The 22128-nt window shown below is 37.5% G+C and overlaps 1 protein-coding gene across 1 annotated transcript in view; it reads right to left on the reverse strand.

Annotated features, from left to right (window-relative positions):
* Nucleotides 1-21518, reverse strand: part of ICE2 (interactor of little elongation complex ELL subunit 2) — a 65344-nt gene extending 43826 nt beyond the window's left edge. The window contains exons 1-4 of the mRNA XM_065871480.1: nucleotides 21384-21518; nucleotides 19108-19212; nucleotides 13704-13965; nucleotides 12641-12760 (exon numbers count right to left, since the gene is read on the reverse strand). Coding sequence (XP_065727552.1) covers nucleotides 12641-12760; nucleotides 13704-13965; nucleotides 19108-19212; nucleotides 21384-21424 — 528 coding nt within the window. The 5' untranslated portion in view covers nucleotides 21425-21518. The remainder of the gene's footprint in view (nucleotides 1-12640; nucleotides 12761-13703; nucleotides 13966-19107; nucleotides 19213-21383) is intronic.
* Nucleotides 21519-22128: the final 610 nt, after the last annotated feature.

Below are 22128 nucleotides of genomic sequence, written 5' to 3' on the forward strand. Positions count from 1 at the left end.
TTTACTTATGTTTGAAAAACTGCTAAGAGTGAACAAAGGAGGTTAAGAGATTCAGGCTGTTCCCCATCATCACCCACTCCCGAATGTTATTTAACATTCAAAGTATCTTGAAAGTTAAAAACACCAAAAACACATTTATCATTTACAAAGAAAGATGAAAATAACTATGCTCCAGAAAGAGAAAATATAATATGTTTTCATACATGTTTGAAGCTTAAAATTTAACAGATACTGCCTTCTGGCAATATGGTAAAGTAGGTACCTTGAAGAACACTCCTATCCAAACCACATGAGATGCTGGATAAATTACAACTAACAATTTTCATGCATTGCTGGGCTTGGTAAAAGCGAGGAGACTCTCCAAGGACCATAAATAAATAAATAAACGCCAAACATCTAGAATGAGGAGAAACAGGAGCTGTGAGCAGTAAGAAAACCCATGAAAGGTGAAGTGGTTTGAGGGCAAATGCCTCAACCAGTTCTAAGATCAGGTAGGGAGCTGAACAGGAGAGCCCTACATTTAAGGCTTGAAAAGCAGAGATTTGAACAGATATCTGTACAACCATGTTCACAACAGCCAAAAGGTGGAAGCAAACCAAATGTCCATCAATGGAAGAATGGATTAACAAAATGTCCATATACATACAATGGAATATTCAGCCTTAAAAAGGAAGGAAATTATGCCACATGCTAGAACATGTATGAATCTTGAAGACATTATGCTAAGTAAAATAAGCAAGTCACAAAAAGACAAATACTATATGATTCCACTTATATGGGGGTACCTACAATAGACAAATTCAGACACAGAAAGTAGCATGGTGAGTGGCACAATAATAAATAAATATTTCCTGTTAGTCCCTGGTTCCTGACACACAGCTCCTAAAATTCTTGGAATCCCCTAAGTTATAAGAATGTCTTTTTTATGCTAATTAGATGACAAAAGGCCCATAGATAGCTAATCACCAGCAGCCAATGATTTAATCAAGCATGCCCACTAAATGAAATCTCCATAAAACTCCCCTTAAGGGTGGCGCAGTGGTTGAGAGTCCACCTGCCGATGCAGGAGACATGGGTTCATGCCCCGGTCCGGGAAGATCTCACATGCCGCAGAGCGGCTGGGCCCGTGAGCCATGGCCGCTGAGCCTGCGCGTCCGGAGCCTGTGTTCCGTGATGGGAGAGGCCACAGCAGTGAGAGGTCCGCATACCGCAAAAAAAAAAAAAAAAAAAAAAAAAAAAAGGTTAAGGGGCTTCCCTTGTGGTGCAGTGGTTAAGAATCCACCTGCCAATGCAGGTTTGATCCCTGGTCCAGTAAGTTCCTCACGCCACGGAACAACTAAGCCTGTGCACCACAACTACTGAGCCTGTGTTCTAAAGCCTGTGAGCCACAACTACAGAAGCCCACGTGCCTAGAACCCGTGGTCTGCAAAAAGAGAAGCCATCACAATGAGAAGCCCGCACACCACAACAAAGAGTAGCCCCCGCTAGCCACAACTAGAGAAAGCCCATGCGCAGCAATAAAGACCCAATGCAGCCATAAATAAATAAATAATAAATAAGTAAATAAAATCTATTAAGAAAATAATAAAAATGGTTAAGACAGTAAATTTTATGTTATGTGTATATTACCATAATTAAAAATTGTTTTTAAAAAAGGGAAGGATATTGACACATGCTATAACATGGGTGAATCTTGAAGACATTATGCTAAGTAAAATAAGCCAATCACAAAAGGACAAATATTGAAATGACTCCACTTATATAAAATACCTAGTGAAGTTAAATTCATAGAAATAAAACATAGAACAGTGGTTGTCAGGGACTGGGGGAAGAGGGAATGATGAGTTATTATTTAATGAATACAGAGTTTCAGTTTGGGACAATGGAAAAGTTTGTGAATGGATGATGAAAATCCACTTACAACAGTGCGCAAGTATTTAATGCCATTGAACTATCCTTAAAAATGGTTAAAATAGTAAATTTTATGTTATATATATTTTACCACACCAAAAAAAGAGAGGGGCCTCCCTGGTGGCGCAGTGGTTGAGAGTCTGCCTGCCGATGCAGGGGACACAGGTTTGTGCCCCAGTCCGGGAAGATCCCACATGCTGCAGAGTCACTAGGCCCGTGAGCCATGGCCGCTGAGCCTGCGCGTCCGGAGCCTGTGCTCCGCAACAGGAGGGGCCGCAACAGTGACAGGCCCGCGTACCGCAAAAAAAAAAAAAAAAAGAGAAATGGAAGACAGACTGAAACCTAGGACGTTTGGGAATTCCAGAGAGAGAGTTGTGAAAACAAAAAAGAAGCAATAATTGAAAATGGCTGAGAATTTTCAAGAACTGATGATGGATTTGAATCTACAGATACAAGACACACAATGAAACAAGTAGAATTTTATTCTAATAAAGTACATTGTAATGAAACTGTAATACACCAAAAATTAAGAGTGGTCAGAAAGAAAAGGCAGATTCCCTAAAAGAAATGACTATTAAACAAACAATACACTTTTCAATAATAATACGTGAGCCAGAAAAAGTAGAATTATATTATCAAACGCTGAGAAATAAAACAAACTGTCGACTTAGAACTACGTATGGAGCAAAACTATCTTATTAGAATGAGAACAAAATAAAAATATTTCCAGGTAACAAAGAAGATTGTTCATTACCAAGAGACCTTCACCAAAGGAACATCTAGAACATACAACATTTCAGGAAAAATGAGGATTTCAGAATGTAGATTTGAAAAGAGGAGATGGAAAGAAAAAAGATCCAAATTTGTAGATAAATGAAGACAAACATTGTTCATATAAAATAATAATGTACCTAGGTTTTTTTACCTTTAAAAACCTAGGTTTTTAAACCTACGTAGGTTTAAAAAAGAGACAGCATCAAAACAATAATATCAGTGAGGAGGGATGTGATGAAAGTCAAAATGCTCTATGGTCTCTGTAGATGTATAGGTTAATAGAACTAAATAGAGTTGAGAAATTTACCCATAGGTCAATGGTGACGAGGTAATTCAATAAGGAAAAAATTCATTGTGAAAATTCAAGAGTAACCACTAAGAAGAACATCAAAAATGTACAAATTCCAATCAGTAGAGAGGGAAAAAAGAAGGGGGAAAAAGTCAATCTCCTCAAAAGAAGTCAAAGAAAGAAGTTTAGAAAAAGACAAATAGAAATCATAAACAGGTTTATATACATAAATTATCACAATGAATGTAAATGACTCAACTTTTTAATTAATAGGCAAGAGATGGTCAGATCTTATTTAAAAAGGCACTCTAGCTAAACATGATTTTAAGAGGTATTTGTTTCCATAATTAAAAATTATTTCTATAGTTCTATAGAATCTACAGAACTTTAATATAAGTTCTATAGATTCAAAGCAATCCCAATTAAAGTCCCACTTAGTTTTCTTTTAGAAATTTTGATTCCAAAGTAGTCTTTTTCTAGAAATTGACAAGCTGATTCCAAAGTTTTCATGGAAATGCAAAGAACCAATAAAAGCCAAAACAATTTTAAAAAAGCACCAAGTTGTAGGATTTCTACCAGATGGTTTCTTGTAGTCTTCCACTACAAGACATGGTGGTATTGGCATAAAGATAGAGATATAGATTAATGAAACAGATTAGAGTCATGAAATTGACCCACACATCATTGGTGAAAAGGCAATTTAATGAGGAGAAAAAATAGCTTTTTCAACCAATAGCGCAAAACGATTTCTCAACATTGGCACTACTGACGTTTTAGACCAGATAATTCTTTGTGTTGGGGGGGCAACCTTTACATTGCAGGATATTTAACAACATTCTTGGCTCTACCCACTAGATGCCAGAAGCACTCCTTCCTCGGTTATGAGAACCCAAAATATTTCTAGACATTACCATGTGTCTGGTAGGAGGCAAAATCACTCTCAGTAGAGAATCACTGTGCTTGAACAACGAGATATCCAGATGAAAGGAAAATTAACTTTGACTCAAACCTCACATCTTACACAAAAAAATAACTTGAAATTAACATACACACATTCACATAAAAGTTAAAACTATAAAACCTCTAGATCAGGGTTTCTCAACACAAGCACTACTGACATTTGAAGCTCCATAATTCTTTGCTGTGGGGGATGTTATATACATTGTAGGATGTTTAACAGCAACCCTGGCCTTTAGTCACTAGATACGAGTAATTCTCTGCCAGCTGTGACAATCAAAAGTATCTCCAGACACTGCTGAAGTCCCCTGCGTGGGGAGTGGGCACAAGGGTAAAGGAGTAAAAGTGACCTCGGATAAGAACCACTTGGGGTTGGCAAATATTTCTATGCTAGAACACATACAAGCACCAACCATAAAACACTTGCAAAAATTAGACTTCATTAAAATTAAAATTCTGTTTTTGAGAGACTATTAAAAAAATTAAAAAGCATGTCACAAACTGGGAGAAAACTATACACACACACACACACACATATAAAAAACAGGCTTGTATTCAGAATATATAAAGAACTTTCAAAAATCAATAAAAATAAAAACCAATAAAATTAGCAAAAGATGTTAACAGACATTTCACAAAAGCCAATAAAAACACAAAAAAGATGTTCAAACATCACTGCTCTCTGGGGATATGCAAACTAAAGCCATAATGAGACACTACTACACACCATAGGTTGGCTAAAATTTAAAAAGATCAACAATGTTAAGTTTTAGCTAAAGTGTAGAACAACTGGAACTCTTATACATTCACTATTGGCGGGAGTATAAAGTAGTACATCCACTATGGAAGACAGCTTGGCAGTTTCTAATAAAATTTAACTTTGTACACTTGCCAGATGATCTATAAATACTATACCTAGTTATATACCCAAGAAAATGCAAATATATGCCCCCCCAAAATCTTGTACAAGAATGTTCTTAATAGCTTTATTCAAAATTGCCCCAAACTGGAAATAACACAACTGCCCATCAACAGTTGAACTGGTAAACCAATTTTGGTATAACCATACAATAAAACAAAAAGGAATACATTATGGATACTTGCATCAATGTGGATGAATCTCAAAAATGCTGACTGAAAGAAGTCAGACACAAAAGAATACACTGTGTGTGATTCAATTTTTATAAAACTCCAGAAAAGGCAAATCTAATCTATGGTGACAGAAAGCAAATCGGTTGTTTCCTAGGGCCATGGATGGAAAGAGGCACAGAGATCTTTTTAGTGTGATAGAAATACTCCATATCGGGACTTCCCTGGTGGCACAGTGGTTAAGAATACACCTGCCAATGCAGGGGTGTATGGGTTTGATCCCCGGTCTGGGAAGACCCCACGTGATGCGGAGGAACTAAGCCCGTGTGCCACAACTACCGAGCCTGTGCTTTAGAGCCCGCGAGCCACAACTACTGAGTCCGTGCACCACAACTACTGAAGCCCAAGCACCCTACAGCCCACGTGCCATAACTACTGAAGCCCACGTGCTCTAGGGCCCGCGTGCTGCAACTACTGAAGCCCACGTGCCAAGAGCCTGTGCTCCGCAACGAGAGAAGCCCCCGCTTGCCGCAACAAAGACCCAACACAGCCAAAAATAAATAAAATTTAAAAAAATAGTAATAAAATACATTTAAAAAATAAAAAATTATAAGAAAAGAGAAAGAAATACTCCATATCATGGCTGGCGTCACGGTTACACAGGAAGACTCACTGACATGCACTTAAAATCGATTCTTATTGTACGTAAATTTTACCTCAGTAAAATTGATTTAAAGTTAAATATAGATTAAAAAGGGAGAGTTTATTCCTAGAAGAGAACATAGGCAAAACATTCTCTGACATAAATTGTACCAATGTTTTCTTAGGTCAGTCTCCCAAGGCAATAGCAATAAAAACAATATAAACAAATGGGACCTAATCAAACCTACAAACTTTTGCACAGCAAAGGAAACCATGAACATAATGAAAAGACAACATACGGAATGGGAGAAAATATTTGCAAACAATGTGACCAACAAGGGCCTAATTTCCAAAATATACAAACAGCTCATACAACTCAACAACAAAAAAACAAACAAGCCAATCCAAAAATGGGCAGAAGACCTAAATAAACATTTCTCCAAAGAAGAAATATAGATGGCCAATAGGCACATGAAAAGATGGACAACACTGCTAATTATAAGAGAAATGCAAATCAAAACTACAATGAGGTACCACCCACATTGGTCAGAAAGGCCATCTTTAAAAAATCTGCAAACAACAAATGCTGGAGAGGGTGTGGAAAAAAGGGAACCCTCCTACACTGCTGGTGGGAATGTTAAGTTGGTGCAGCCACTGTGGAAAACAGTAGGGAGGGACTTCCCTGGTGATCCAGTGGGTAAGACTCTGAGCCCCCAATGTGTGGGGGGGCCCAGGTTCGATCCCTGGTCAGGGAACTAGATCCTGCATGCATGCTGCAGCTAAGAGTTCGCATGCTGCAACTAAGAGTCCACATGCTGCAACTAAAAGATTCCACATGCCGCAATGAAGATCCCACGTACCACAACTAAGACTCAGCGCAGCCAAAATAAATAAAGAAAGAAATATTAAAAAAAAGAAAGAAAGAAAACAGTAGAGAGGTTTCTCAGAAAACTAAAAATAGAATTACCATATCAGCCAGCAATCCCACTTCTGGGCACATATCCAGACAAAACTATAATTCAAAAAGATACATGCATCCCTATATTCATAGCAGCACTATTCACAGTAGCCAAGACACGGAAACAACCTAAATGTCCACCAACAGATGAATGGATAAAGAAGATGTGGTACAGATATACAATGGAAGACTACTCAGCCATAAAAAAGAACAAAATAATGCCATTTGCAGCAACATGGATGCAACTAGAGATTATCATACTAAGTGAAAGAGAAAGAAAGTCAGAAAGAGAAAGAAAAATACCATATGATACCACTTATATATGGAATCTAAAATATGACACAAATGAAGCAATCTATGAAACAGAAACAGAATCACAGACATAGAGAACAGAGTGGTGGTTGCCAAGGGGGAGGAGGTTGGGGGAGGGATGGAGTGGGAGGTTGAGGTTAGCAGCTGTAAGCTTTTATATACAGAATGGATAAACAACAAGGTCCTACTGTATAGCATAGAGAACTATATTCAATATCCTATGATAAACCATAATGGAAAAGAATATATTTTAAAAAAGAATGTAAAAAATGTATAACTGAATCACTTTGCTGTACAGCAGTTAATTAACAGAACATTGTAAATCAACTATACTTAAAAAAAAAGACAGAGTTTATTTAGTACGTAATGGCTACATGTTCTAACAATATAAATGCAGTACTAAAAAAAGTATGGGAGAATGGTGAGAACATATGAAAAAATTTTTTCATGGTGAGCACATATGAAAAAATTTTTTCAAACTATTTTCAGAAATTCTATTGATTGGTGGCAATTGTATTATTCTGAGGCTGTTGTGAGTATAATGTGGGATAAAGCAAATGAGACACGTGGTAATTTTTTCTTTAAATGTACTTTTTCTAGCTCCATCTACTGAAAAAGTCTCATAAACACTGATCAACTCAGGTGCAGTGAGCATCCCCAGTGCCCAGACTGTAGTCTTGAAATGCCATTTCGCACTAAAAGAAACAAAGACTCTAGAAAATGTTTCCAGGGCTGGGATAGGAAATGTACAAAATAAGCCTCAAAGACTCCTAGAGTGACTCAAAAGGACTCAAAAGCCAGTATGAAGACCCCATCACTGGTCAAAGTTGGTATTATCTGAGTTTCAAAAAGGATAATTGTAGTGGACTAAAACCCATCAAATGTGTTTAACTTCATGATTCAATAATAATATTTTTTTAAAAAGTGATCACCATTGTAAAATAAGAAGGAACCAATTAATTTTTTTCAAAACTGGTATATAAAGAATCTAGCACTTTTTCTGCTACATGAAATGGAAAGCCAAAGAGTAGATGAGGAAAAACATATCTTAATAAAATTATTCCAACTAATGAATAAAAATAAATGACGCAATTAGAATCTTACTATTTTTCAAACCCCAGTGAATGAATAAATCTGGCATTAAGCATCAATAGCTACTAACATCACAAAAAACAATCAGACATTATGTGCTACCTGATTAAAGAAAACACCACCATCTATATGTTCAAACCCTTTGGCAAGACTATAATTCTGATCAAGCTTCTGGATCCAGTTCACAATTTGTAAGAAATATAGAGGAAAAAAGAACATGTTGAACATCAACATGAATATACAGTTATCAAAATCTAGACTGTGGGAAACTCGAAAGGTCAAATGACCCAGGTTTTTGAAAAGATAAAGTTTAAGGAAAAAAAATATGGAGGGGGATCTTGTAGATTAAAAAAACTGTTTTATCAAATAAAAGAAAAAACTCCCAATGTATACAGTAGTCTCCCTTATCCATGGGGGATATATTCCAAGACCCTCAGTGGATGTCTGAAATCGTGGATAAGACTGAATATCATTTCCTATTCATACATACCTATGATAAAGTTTAATTTAAAAATTAGGCACAATAAGAGATTAGCAACAATAACTAATAATAAAATACAAACAGAACAATTATAGCAATATTGTAATAAGTTATATGAATGTGGTAACTTTCTCTCTCAAAATATCTTACAAATTTAATGTCTTTTCAATCTTAACTAAGCACCTATCAGGCGCTGCAGCTGTAACTTTTGCAGTTTGAGGTGTGACAGCAGAACACGAATTTCTTTTTCCTTTGTTATAATTTCATGGATAGAAGATTCGTTCTTACTGCAGATCTTAGTAACTGCAGCATATGATTTTTGTTCTTTCCTTACTAAGTTGAGAACTTTCGCCTTTTCACTGAAAGGAAACACTTTGCGGCTTCTTTTTGGCATACCCAAACTGCCAGCATCGCTACTCTTGCACTTTGGAGCCATTATCAAGTAAAATAAGGGTGACTTGAACACAAGCACTGTGATACCTTGAAAGTCCATCTGATAACCAAGGTGGCTACTAAGAGATTAATGGGTGGGACATACTAGACAGAAGGATAATTCACATTGTGGGTGGGGTGGAGCGGGACTGTGAGAGACTTCATCACACTACTCAGAACGGTGTGTGATGAAGTATTTCTGGAATTTCCATTTGTGGGTAACTGACACGGAGTAAAGCAAAACCAAGATTAAGGGGGGACTACTGTACAACCCATAAAACTTCTGTATTTAGGATATACAAAACCTTCCACATATCAGTAACAAAAAGATGGAAAATCAAGTAGAATAAAGGGCAAAACTAGAACACTCAATTCACAGGAAATGACCTAGAAACAGAGGAAAAGGTATAGTCTTATAAATATAGCACCCTATCCTCTAGATTGGTTAAAACTAAAATGACTGTAAGTATCAATTGTTGAGGATATGGAGTAAAAACCTCTCAAACACTGCTGGGTACAATGTAAACTGGCATGACCACTTTGGAAAACAGTCTGACATTATCTATTGAAGTTGAAGATATGCATACTCTATAACCCAACAATTTCATTCCTAGTCATATACCCAGTAGATATGTGTGTACATGTGCAGCAAGAGACATGTATGAGAATTTTCATAGGGGCACTGCTTAGAATAGCTCAAAACTGGGAACAGCCCAGATTTTGATCAACAGAATAAACCAGTTTACTTATAGATGTACAGAAATAAAAATGAATGAAATACAACTACACACATACATACATATGAATCTCACAAACATACTACTGAGTAAAGGAAGAATTCTGTTCACATAAAAGAGCAAAAGAATTCACATAAAATTCAAACACAGGCAAAAGAAAACTTGAATTATCAAAAAAAATTTTCTTAAAGGCATGGAAATGATCAAACCAAACTTGGCACAGTGATTATTTCTTCAACAAGGGAAAATGTTATTATCTAGGAGGGATACACAGGGGCCTTCTAGGTTACCGGTAATGTTTTATTTCTTGACTTGGAAGAGAGTTACATAGGTGTTCACTATATAATTATTTGTTAAGCTGTACATATTTGTTCTAAATACTTTTGCATAGGTAAATTACATTTCATAATATAAAATTAAAATTTTAAAGCAATAAAAAGGTTAGAAAAAGATCAGTGAGTCTTTGGGGTAAGATGTAAAGTGTAATAAGACAATGTGCTGCCAAGTCAACCTGGCTAAAAAGCAAGACCTAATGCTGACTGCTAGCTATCAAATAATGTACTCTGTTCATCAACAGTTTTATATTCACTTAACAAGTAATTATACTGGGCACTTACTGTGTGCCAGGCATTATTCCAGTGACTGGGAACACCCCAGTGCGCAAACAGTACTTACATACAAGTGTTAGGGAGAAAGACAATAAACAAAACATGGTAAAGGAAACGCTGAGGGTGATGCTACTTTTTATGCAGTAATTAGGAGTATCCTCAGTGATAGCTGGCAACTGAACAGAGAGAGACTTAAAGGAATCAAGGAACTAATCCATGCAAGTATCTGGGGAACAGCTTGCCAGAAAGATGGGAACAGCCAAAGGCCTTAAGGCAGGACCGTGCTTGATGTATTCAAGAGACACAAAGAGGCCAGGAGGCTGGAACGGAATAACTGAGAGGAACACGCAGGAGATGAAGCAGGCTTGGGGTGGTGGTGGTGAGGAGGCAGGATCATGTAGGGCACTGCAGAACTTTCTAAAGACTGTCTCTTCCTGAGTGAGATGAGAAGCCATTTGAAACCAGCAAAATGAGGGGATGTGATTTATGTTTTAAAACCATCGTTGTGGGCTTCCCTGGTGGCACAGTGGTTCAGAATCCGCCTGCCGATGCAGGGGACATGGGTTCGTGCCCCAGTCTGGGAAGATCCCACATGCCGCAGAGCGGCTGGGCCCGTGAGCCATGGCCGCTGAGCCTGCGCGTCCGGAGCCTGTGCTCCGCAACGGGAGAGGCCACAACAGAGAGAGGCCCGTGTACCGGAAAAAAAAAAAAAAAAAAAAGTGTTTGTTTTAAAGTAGAACTTATACCCTCTGCTGTCCTCCAATTTATAATGAGCACTTTTTTAAAAAGCTGTGCTAAAATACCCTTAAAACCTACTATCTTAACCTTTTTTGTGGCACGTGGGCCTCTCACTGTTGCGGCCTCTCCCGTTGCACAGGCTCCGGACGTGTGGGCTCAGTGGCCATGGCTCACGGGCCCAGCCACTCCACGGCATGTGGGATCTTCCCGGACTGGGGCACGAACCCGTGTCCCCTGCATCAGCAGGCGGACTCTCAACCACTGTGCCACCAGGGAAGTCCTATCTTAACCATTTTTAAGTGTAGCATTCAATACTATTAAGTATACCACATTGTCTTGTACAGTGAGTAGTTTATTTATTTATTTCAAATTTATCAATTTTATCATGTATGGTTTTTTAATTCTTAAAATTTATTTATTTATTTTTGGCTGTGTTGGGTCTTCGTTGCTGTGCACGGGCTTTCTCTAGTTGCCGTGAGTGGGGGCTACTCTTTGTTGCGGTGTGCAGGCTTCTCATTGTGCTGGCTTCTCTTGTTGTGGAGCACGGGCTCTAGGCACGCAGGCTTCAGTAGTCATGGCTCGCAGGCTCTAGAGCGCAGGCTCAGTAGTTGTGGTGCATGGGCTTAGTTGCTCCACGGCATGTGGGATCTTCCCGGGCCAGGGCTCAAACCTGTGTCCCTTGCATTGGAAGGCAGATTCTTAACCACTGTGCCACCAGGGAAGCCCTGACTAGTTTTAAAGGCTTAAAAAAAAAATTCAGACTGGTGTTGGTGTTTCTAGATGAATTCTACTACAACTCTACTATTAAGTTACTATTCAAGTAGTGTACTCTAAAGTTTTCCTACGCCCACTACATGATGGGAGGATTTACATGCTTTGCTAATAAATGTGCATGAAACAGATAGTCAGTGGGAAGCATGAAACAGATAGTTAGTGGGAAGCAGCAGCATAGCACAGGGACATCAGCTCCGTGCTTTGAGACAGCCTAGAGGGGTGGGATAGGGAGGGTGGGAGGGAGGCTCAAGAGGGAGGGGATATGGGGATGTACGTATGCATATGGCTGATTCACTGTGTTGTACAACAGAAACACACACAGTATTGTGAAGCAATTATACTCCAATAAAGGTGCATTAAAAAAATAAATGATAATTGCCCTCAAAAAAAATTTAAAAATAAACCTGCATGAATAATTTAAGTATCAAAAAATTATTTGATGAAATTTATCATCTGGTGGCTGGTTACCATGAAAATAGTGAATATAAATTTATATGACTAGGTTCTAAAGGACCATACAGATTTTTAAGGACCAATATAACTCCTTAAACCCCATTTTCTCGCAAGGGAAATCAGTGCATCAGATCAAACCATCCATATGAGTAAAATATAACTCAAATACAGTAGATCATTAAAAGAAAAAAACATGAATATACTATAATACCTGATTTTGAGGTGTCAGTATTTCTATTATTTAAATACATGACGAATAAAAGACCTACAGAAATTTGGTCTTTAATTTGACAATATTAACATGTGCTTTTGGAAAATCATCACACATTTTAAAATGCTGCTATTGCATATTACTTGGCAGTTTAAGTAAATGTGATTTTTTTTTTTTTTTACCTCTGTGAAGAGACGAGCGTCATCAGAAAGCATATTATAATCCTGTGCACATTTCTTTGCAGAATTCTGCAAAAATTTTAGGAATTCTGTAACTTCTTCATTCACATGTTTTTTCATATCCTGATTTTGAAAAAAAGTAGACATATCTTAGAATAAGAAGCTTGGTTAAAAACAATCACTTCTCAGTTGCTGCACTAATAATATGGACTTAAAGTATCATGTCCAAAGCAGAAATCACAAAAAAGTTCATTCCACAAAAAGAGAAAAGCTAATGACTAATGCTACAATATATGATTAGGAATTAAGAAGCTCATTTTATAAAATGCTCTTAACATAAAAAGGACAAACACCCAAATGGAAAAATAAGCAAACATATAAATATGCAAGTTACAAAAGAAGAATTAGAAATGGCTTATAAACACATGGAAAATGCTTATTTTCATTAGTAACCACTGTAAGTTAATATAAAACAAGAGATTGCCATTTTTTCCATATCAAATTAGAGGCAAAAAAAAAATGTTCATTATTAGTGAAGATATTTTGAAAAAAAACCTTCTTACAGTACTGGTACATACAAATTGGTTTAAACTTTTTTTCAGAACAATTTACTCATGTGTAACTGCAGATCAAAGCCTTAAAAACATGTATAGCTTTTGATCTGGTAATTATATTTTTAAGAATTTATCTTAAGGAAACAATCATAGATATGAACAAACAGTTTGCAACAATGACATTCAGCACAGCATCACTTACCTAATCGAGAATTTGGAAACTACTTAATTAAAGTAATAATTAACAAAAATTTTAAAGTGGTTACAGGTGCAAGGTAAAGTTCTACTGCTAGTACTTAATATGAACTGGGGTGAAATATACTCAGAACTAGAGCAAAATGCCTCAACTATAATAGAAACAATAGAATTAAAGCACCAATGTTCTGTCAATTAAACTCCTTATAGTTTCCATTTTTATTAATGTGATTGCACCTAAAAACATAAAAGCAAATTTCAAATATTTCCTAACTTTTAAATATTTTTTAACTGACGCTGAAGAAAACAATACATACCAAGTACTGCAAGTATTCATTTTTATTTATTCCAACAGCTTTGGAACTCACAGGGATTTTTGCATATTTAACCAACAAATCCACATAATTCCTCTGTTCTCTCTGTGAGAAACGAGAGAAACGAGGATAAGGAACTCTTGGTTTTGGAAGAAGAACCATTCCAACTGTGGTTTTCACTTTTTCCTTTGCTTGAGTTGCTGAACTAACTGCCGGCTCAGTCTCTACAGAACTTGCTGAGGCATTCAAATTTTCTCCTATACGTCTGGGGAAAAAAAATACAATTTACAAATATGTGCTTTTCACATGAAGATTACTATCATGAAACTTCATGATTCTCAATCACCAGGGAGAATACAGAGTGATTAACAGAGTAAATTCTGGATTATTATCTAACTCTGCCACCTGCATTTTGATGTTTAGCCATTCAGTATAAATTAAGTATTCTGCAGGATAGGATCACATTACAAGTTTACCTTCAATTACCTGATGGAGAGGAAGAGGCAAAATCCTTAGACAAGTTATTCAATTTGGAAGCTTCCTCCCTTTATTGAAGAGGGGTAAATCACTCTTGCTAGTTATATATGCAGGTATTTTGTGTTTACATTTTATTACAATTCAAGTTGTTTTTTAATACATAAAGTCTTCAGCAAGATATATCAGTTAATGCAGTGAACAAAAGCCACTAAGAGCAGGATATGTTGGGGTCACAAACCTGAAGTTCACAAATTCACTGAGATTCTAAATTTTCTGGTTTCCTCTGCTTTAATTATCTCAAGAATTAAAAAGAAAATCCCAACACGCTGTGATATATTTTATGGAAATAACAGTGGTTTTAGAAAAGTTGTATAATCCTCTATCACTCATGCACATGGCTGAGTTTATGGAAATGTCTTTATGTTTTGTATAGATACAAAAGAGAAATCTTGGCACATCTGTAATGAAATACACTACAGGAAAAACTGGTGAGTAGCTAGAGAACCTGTTACCCTGTCTGTTTATGAAAGGCTACCCCAAATTTTAAAAAAAATCACCTTACTACCCCAATTAAGGTATATGAATACAAATTTCTTATCTTGTAAATAATCTGTCTCTATTGCTGCTATTCAGTGTTATAATCTACATTTTTCATAAGAAAGTCTTAAAGTACACAAACACACACACACACACACACACACACACACACACACGAAACTACATTTCCTTAGCCTCTACAACTTCAATTTCCACCACAGTAATGATTTGGTTCCAAATTAAAAAGGGTGAGTTAAGCCCCATCCAAAGCTACCATTAATTTGTTTTAGATCAACGTTAAAATATTAGAATAAATACAATAAAAATTCCAAAATTCTTTAAAAAAAGACTTAGAGCCCTCAAGTAAGGCAAAATATTCAAGATTACTCTTTTAAAGCTAAACTCTGGATGTAAAACTAACCAAGAGAACAGGTTAGTAAATGGAAAAAGAATTTTGGAAATTAAAATAAGGATGCTTAGATTGGCTCTGAAAATAATACAGGTGAAAGAAGACATACTTAGCTACTAAAGTTTCTCCAATAACTGCATAAAAATAAGCATATTTTAGGTTAACAAAATGAATGTTAACTGCTGATCTTGGGAGAAATGTATTACAGCAAATTGATTTCTCACTAGAAAATGTCTTGAGAGCTATTCAAACCTAACAGTATTGTGTCCGCAATTCTTAACAATACTGCTTCACAGCTGTCTCTCTGAATATGAGAACATGTCTGTCCTTGTGACACAAACTGGCAAATTTAATTAAGCTGCTGTAGCAACAAGATGCTGACTCAGATATGCCAGAGTAGGAATGTCAAGAAATTCTAGCAGTTTAAATTGGCTACATTCAGCAAAGAATGAAACGGCAGCACATCAAGATCATTTCTGTGTGCAGCGCTGTCAAAATCTTCATCAGGGTGCAAGCCAAAAGCATCTGATGGGGTTTTTCTATCCACATTTACAGCATTATATTTTATTTAAGTTGATGGTTTGAAGTTTTCTCCCTTCATTTTGTCAACTCTCCTTTTTTACTTTAAGTCTCTATGAAAAAAAGGCAGAATTCAAAAGTTTTCGTTTCCTATGCTTTAAGTCTCCTGGTTTGGGTAGCTTCTTTAGCCTCCATCTAAAGTCTACCTGTACCTCCTGAATTTGATTTACTTATATACATTAAACATGTTAAAATTTCTTCTTTTTCTTCTTTTTTGTGTATTTGAAGCTTCTTTCCCCTTTGTTGGATTAAAACTCAGTTATAAATATGAATAACCAGAAACTAATTTTTTTTTTTTTAATTTTGGCTGCATTGGGTCTTCGTTGCTGCGCACAGGCTTTCTCTAGTTGCAGCGAGCAAGGGCTGTGCAGGCTTCTCATTGCGGTGTCTTCTCTTCGTTGCAGACCATGGGCTCTAGGCACATGGGCTTCAGTAGTTGTGGCACGCGGGCTCAGCAGTTGTGGCTCGTGGGCTCTAGAGCACAAGCTCAGTAGTTGTAGCGCACAGGCTTAGTTGCTCTGCGGCATGTGGGATCTTCCCGGACCAGGGTTCCAACCCCTGTTCCTTGCAATGGCAGGCGGATTCCCAACCACTGTGCCACCAGCGAAGTCCCCAGAAACTAAGTTTTAAAAGGCAAATATTTACCTTTTAGTGGAGGGAAAAGGGTTGAATAAAAACCTCATATTGTTGAAAGTAGCATAATTAGAGGTATCAATATTTTCCCAAATATGTTTTTATAGAACACAAAATACAAAATTAGGGCTAATAAATTTACATTCTTCCGAGTCTTTTTTTGTTTTTTTCTTCCTGGTTTTTTCATCAAGAAAACTGTGGTAATTTAATATAGTCTGAAAATCCATTCTTACTATAATAAAACTAAAGGTTAGCAAAAAAGACTAGAAACATACGAAATCAATGACTTGTGTCTTTATTTCTTCTATGCTAAAAGGTGTATTATACTAACAAATTATTTTGTGCTATATAGAAATCTAAAGAAAAACAAGTGATATTCTAAGAAAAAAAGATTTTAGGTGTTAAGTGTACTCAACTTCCAGTAGGACGTCCTCTCCCTTACAAATTTCAGACTATAACCCACGCTTGGGATATGCTGAATAGAACCGGATTTGAAAAGGACCATAAAATAATTAAGAAGCAGTAGCAAGGGACTTCCCTGGTGGGGCAGTAGTTGAGAATCTGCCTGCCAATGCAGGGGACATGGGTTCGATCCCTGGTCCGGGAAGATTCCACATGCCACGGAGCAACTAAGCCTGTGCGCCACAACTACTGAGCCTGCGCTCTAGAGCCACAACTACTGAAGCCCGTGTACCTAGAGCCCGTGCTCCACAACAAGAGAAGCCACCGTAATGAGAAGCCCACGCACCACAACAAAGAGTAGCCCCCATCCGCCACAACTAGAGAAAGCTCACGCGCAGCAACGAAGACCCAATGCAGCCAAAAAAAAAATAGATGCTCATTGTTTGTAACAGTAAAGGAATGGAAACAACCTAAATGAGTATCAGTGGTAGCAATTAATTGATTCCACTAAGAAATACCACTGTCACCAGAAAACTAGGAGGAAAATTAGAGTGCGATATCTTTATGGTCAAGAACTCATTGATGATTTTAAGAGGAGCAGTTTTAGTAGCCTAGTGAGGGCAAAAGGCAGATTACAGTGGAATGTTCAGTGAAAGCAAGTGCAATGGGATATGCAATAAAGGGAAGGGTTTTTTTTTTTCCATCCTGTTTTTTTTTTTTTTTTGCAGTACACGGGCCTCTCACTGTTGTGGCCTTTCCCGTTGCGGAGCACAGGCTCCAGATGCACAGGCTCAGCGGCCATGGCTCACGGGCCCAGCCGCTCCACGGCACGTGGGATCTTCCCAGACCGGGGCACGAACCGTGTCCCCTGCATCGGCAGGCGGACTCTCAACCACTGCGCCACCGGGGAAGCCCTCCATCCTGTTTTTTAAATTGATTCTCCAAATCTGTCTTTTGGCTGGAGAGTTTAATCCATTTAAAGTAATTATTGGGAGGGAGGGACTCAGCGATGTTATTTTGTTAATTGTTTTTGGTATGTCTTATAGATTTTTTGTCCCTCATTTCCTCCCAGGAAGCATATACAAGTATTTAAAGAAGTCTAAGTACAAATGAGAGAAGAGCTAAGAAAGCAACTAGGAGGGAATGTGGAACCCAGGGACTGAGATGGGACAAACTTGAGCATGTTTAAATATTGGTCAAGAGAGAACAAAGAGGGACTTCCCTGGCAGTCCAGTGGTTAGGACTCTGTGCTTCCACTGCAGGGGGCATGGGTTTGATCCCTGGTATGGGAACTAAGATCCCACAAGCTGAGCGGCATGGCTTAAAAAAAAAGAGAGACAGGAGTTAAGAGGGTTTGCTAATTGACAGAAAGGGTACTGAAAAGGCAGGAAAAGATGGGGTCTCATTCCATGCAGAGGCTACAAGTATGATTCCTCCATTGCAAAAGGAGTGGAGAAAGGATGAAAGTTAAAAATTAAGCTCCCCTAGGGGAGCTCCCCAATTCCTCATTTGGCATATTTTCACTGCTTTCTAGTAAACCTGATTAGTTTTAAGATTCATCCACAATAGAGTTGAAACAGGTAATCACAAAGGAAAGAAGAGCTGTTACAAGCAAGTAAGCAGTGAGAAGGGAAAATCATCACTTAATAGGCATTTTCATACCAGAAAAAAACTCTATGGCAATTTGGTGGTATCTATTAAAATATAAAATGTTTATAGAATCTGCCCAAACAATTCAATTTCTATGAATTTATCTTACAGAAATAATTACAAGAACTTTATAAATGTTACTGTTTAAAATTCCAAAGAAAGAGGAACACAAACATTTTGCAATGTAAAACTAGCTAAAAGAATTAAAAGTATCTCTCTATAGTAAAATAATATGCAACCATTAAGAAGACTGAGTTAATGTAGAGGCACAAAATACCCAAACTATTATTTTAAATGAAAAAAGCAAACTGCAAAATAGTTTTATAGTGTTTACAGCATTTTACAGTATTTATGGTGTGATTCCCCCACCCCTTCTTTCAGCCATGCCACACGGCTTGCCGGATCTTAGTTCCCTGACCAGGGATTGAACCCAGGCCCTCAGCAGTGAAAGCACGGAGTCCTAACAACAGGTCTGCTAGCGAAGTCCCCCCATTTTTGTTTTAATATGTATCTGTTCATGAGTGGAGAGAAAGGTCTGAAAAGATATATATGCACACCAAAGAGTGGTCGCTTTTTGGTACTGAGTTCTTCTATTTTTTAATTTCTACATTTCTATAATTTGAATTTATCATGGTGGATACAGATATATACAAAACTTCAACTATCAGGAAAATAACAATCAAATATGGAAATAAATAACCAAATAAATAAACATATTACCTGCTAGATAAAATACATAGTTCTTTTAAACTTGGAGCCATGGAATGATCTTTATAATTTTCTCGAGAGAAAAATGTCTTAAGGCCATTTTTGGGGGAAACATCCCTGTAAAACAAAGTAATTTACTTGAATTTGACAATTCAAAATTTCATGCTAGATTAACAAGCACAATGGTACAATTGTAATTTAAAACTACACATCCCCTACATCCCCTTTCCCAGAAAATCACCTCTTAATAATTTTAATTTCATGTGTGAGTTTAGATGTTTTACTTCTTGGATAGTTTTTAACCTAGGCCCATTCTGAAATTCTCCAATTCCAACAATCAGCCTTGCTTTTCCTTTAGTACCCAACTAAATGCCAGAGATACTTGAGAGTTAAAGATAGAACAGACTGAAGTATCATAAAGGGTCTGTCAGGGGCAAGGCTCACCTCAGGCTCTGTGGCATAACATTAAGATGTTTGATTGCTGAAAGAAAGTGCTTCTTAACCTATTTTTGTCTCATTCACTATTGTGCTCAGCCAAAAAACACTACAAAGACTGATTATCCAACGTTTTTTGTTAACTTGGCAAATGTGATAAATGGTGTGCCTCTACTAAAACTACTTGCAAGGTCATATATGATTTTCTATACTGTAATTAATTTACAGACTATCATACTATAGTCAATGCTTTCTGTATAGTAAGCATCCAATAAATGCTGGTTGAACGAAAGAATTTAAAAATTAAACACACTGAGAACAATTAATCTAGGGAGAACAAACATTAGAAGGATTCTGTAGAAAAGGACCATTCCAAGGACTGTAATACTGTGCAGAGGCTCTAAACCACGTCTGGTTTCACAACGTCAATGATATAGAAGAGCATCTGTCCTGCGTTTGAACACATTTTTTATGGCAAGGAGCATAAATGTGCGTACCTCTTAAAACTTACAACAGAAAAATCTAGTCAAATGGCACCTTGTGGCTGGCCCATTACTAAAATGGGAAATTCTCGCATATTTGCTCCATACTCATTTCTTACTGTTTTAAAGGTGTTTATCTAAAAACAATAATTAAGGTATTAACGATAAATCTAAAAAGTCTTATTTGTTATGCACCGGGGTAGTTTCTTAGTACTTGCTATTGTGCTGTATCTGTGACATCTCACTAAATTCTAAAGTTTTTGCATAACATACAAAAACAAAGTCATGGGCCTCAGGAATTGTGAGCTCCTTGGAGGAAACACTGTTTTCAATAAACAAATACTTATTGAACACATACTGATTGTATTTATTTGATAAACTTGACATGTTACACTTTGTAAATTTAAGGTGTACAGCATGTTACTTTGATAACATTTCTATATTGTAATATGATTGCCACTGAATCAATATTTATCACATTACATAATTATAGACAATATCATTGTCTATATGCATTATACTAGAGGATGTAGTGATTGAATCTTCTGAGTCAGGTACTATTTCAGTCATCTTTGTAATCTCTTGTAACTTTTGTATTCTCCTCCCCTAGCAAACTCCTTCGCTAGTAGAGTAGATGCTCACTAAATGTGTGTTAAATTGATCTAAAGCAGCACACACATTAGATTTCTACATAGCCACCATATTACTTAATAAAGTTCTCTATTTGTAAAGTTCTCATACACCTCTAAAATAGTCTACGCATTTACATTATCACTTGATATAAATTCCAATATAACAAAAAGAAGCTTGCCTATTCTTAAAAAAAGGTTGTTGAACGCAGGAAAGTTCCAGCATCTTTCCTTTACTAAGATCAACAATAAATGCATGATGGAGTTATACCTAGAAGCAATCTAAGTGCTGAATTGTTATCACTTTAGGAGAGGAAGTGCAGTCAAAGATAACTCAAAAGTGCCAAGCAGGTGTAGATAAGAACGGGGTAGGGCTTCCCAGGTGGCGCAGTGGTTGGGAGTCCGCCTGCCGATGCAGGCGACACGGGTTCGTGCCCCGGTTTGGGAGGATCCCGCGTGCCGTGGAGCGGCTGGGCCCGTGAGCCATGGCCGCTGGGCGTCCGGAGCCTGTGCTCCGCAGCGGGAGAGGCCACAGGGGTGAAGGGCCCGCGTACCGCAAAAAATAATAATAATTAAAAAAAAAAAAAAAAACGGGGTAGATGAGAATGGGGTAAACTCTAAGCCACTGTACTTATCTTCTTTCTGTTTCCTCCAAATCTCTCCAGGCCAGACACCCTCCTTTCCTAATGCAGACACCAGACCCACTTCAATCCTCTTTAGATTACAAACAGATGTAACTCACCAGTTCAGCCTTGGTTCACCCATGGCCATCATGGAGCTCATATTCCTAGATTTCTGCTTCACTCTAGTTCACAATTCTGCTGCCTGGCAGTGTAGGCTCCTAAGGAGGCAGGATGTCTCTAGAATTTTCACTCAACTGAGGAAAAAAACCAAAGGTCAAGAACAAAAGCAGGTGATTGGCTGGACCAGATACTGTTAACTCAGATGAGTCAAGAACCTGTTCCTAACAACCACCCTCAATCGACACAGACACGTAAAATAGAAAAGGGCAGACAGGCGAATATTCCCAAGGTCTTTGAGGCAGAACAGCGAAGCTAACATAGGATCAGTCCTTCTCCATTTAACTTATTCCAGGAACGTCACGAAAGAAGACCGAAACAGAATGGTGTTCTCATTGCTCACATACAAGATCCCAGAATGGGCTGTATGTCTTGACTCAGTCCCCTGCCCCGACTCCCTTATTGTCAAAATAAATCTTGCTTCCATTTTCCCAACCATACATTATTATGGGGCAGATTCTGGCAAGCAACGAAGGACAAAAGCTATCTGGATGTCAAGAATCTTTCAAAGAGAACCTCACTTTTGGAGGAGACTGAGGGCCAGATAACTTAAGTGACATTTCACGGGATCACTTAGAGGACTCACCAGCACTAGAAATCTGGCTTGCATCTGGCCTGAACGTCAACACTGCATGTTCAGTGCTTCTCCTGCCACCCCGTGCGGATAGAGAGTTTGTGAGCAACGGA

The sequence above is a fragment of the Phocoena phocoena genome, chromosome 2 (genome assembly GCF_963924675.1).
Source record: "Phocoena phocoena chromosome 2, mPhoPho1.1, whole genome shotgun sequence".
In the NCBI taxonomy this organism is placed as follows: Eukaryota; Metazoa; Chordata; class Mammalia; order Artiodactyla; family Phocoenidae; genus Phocoena; species Phocoena phocoena.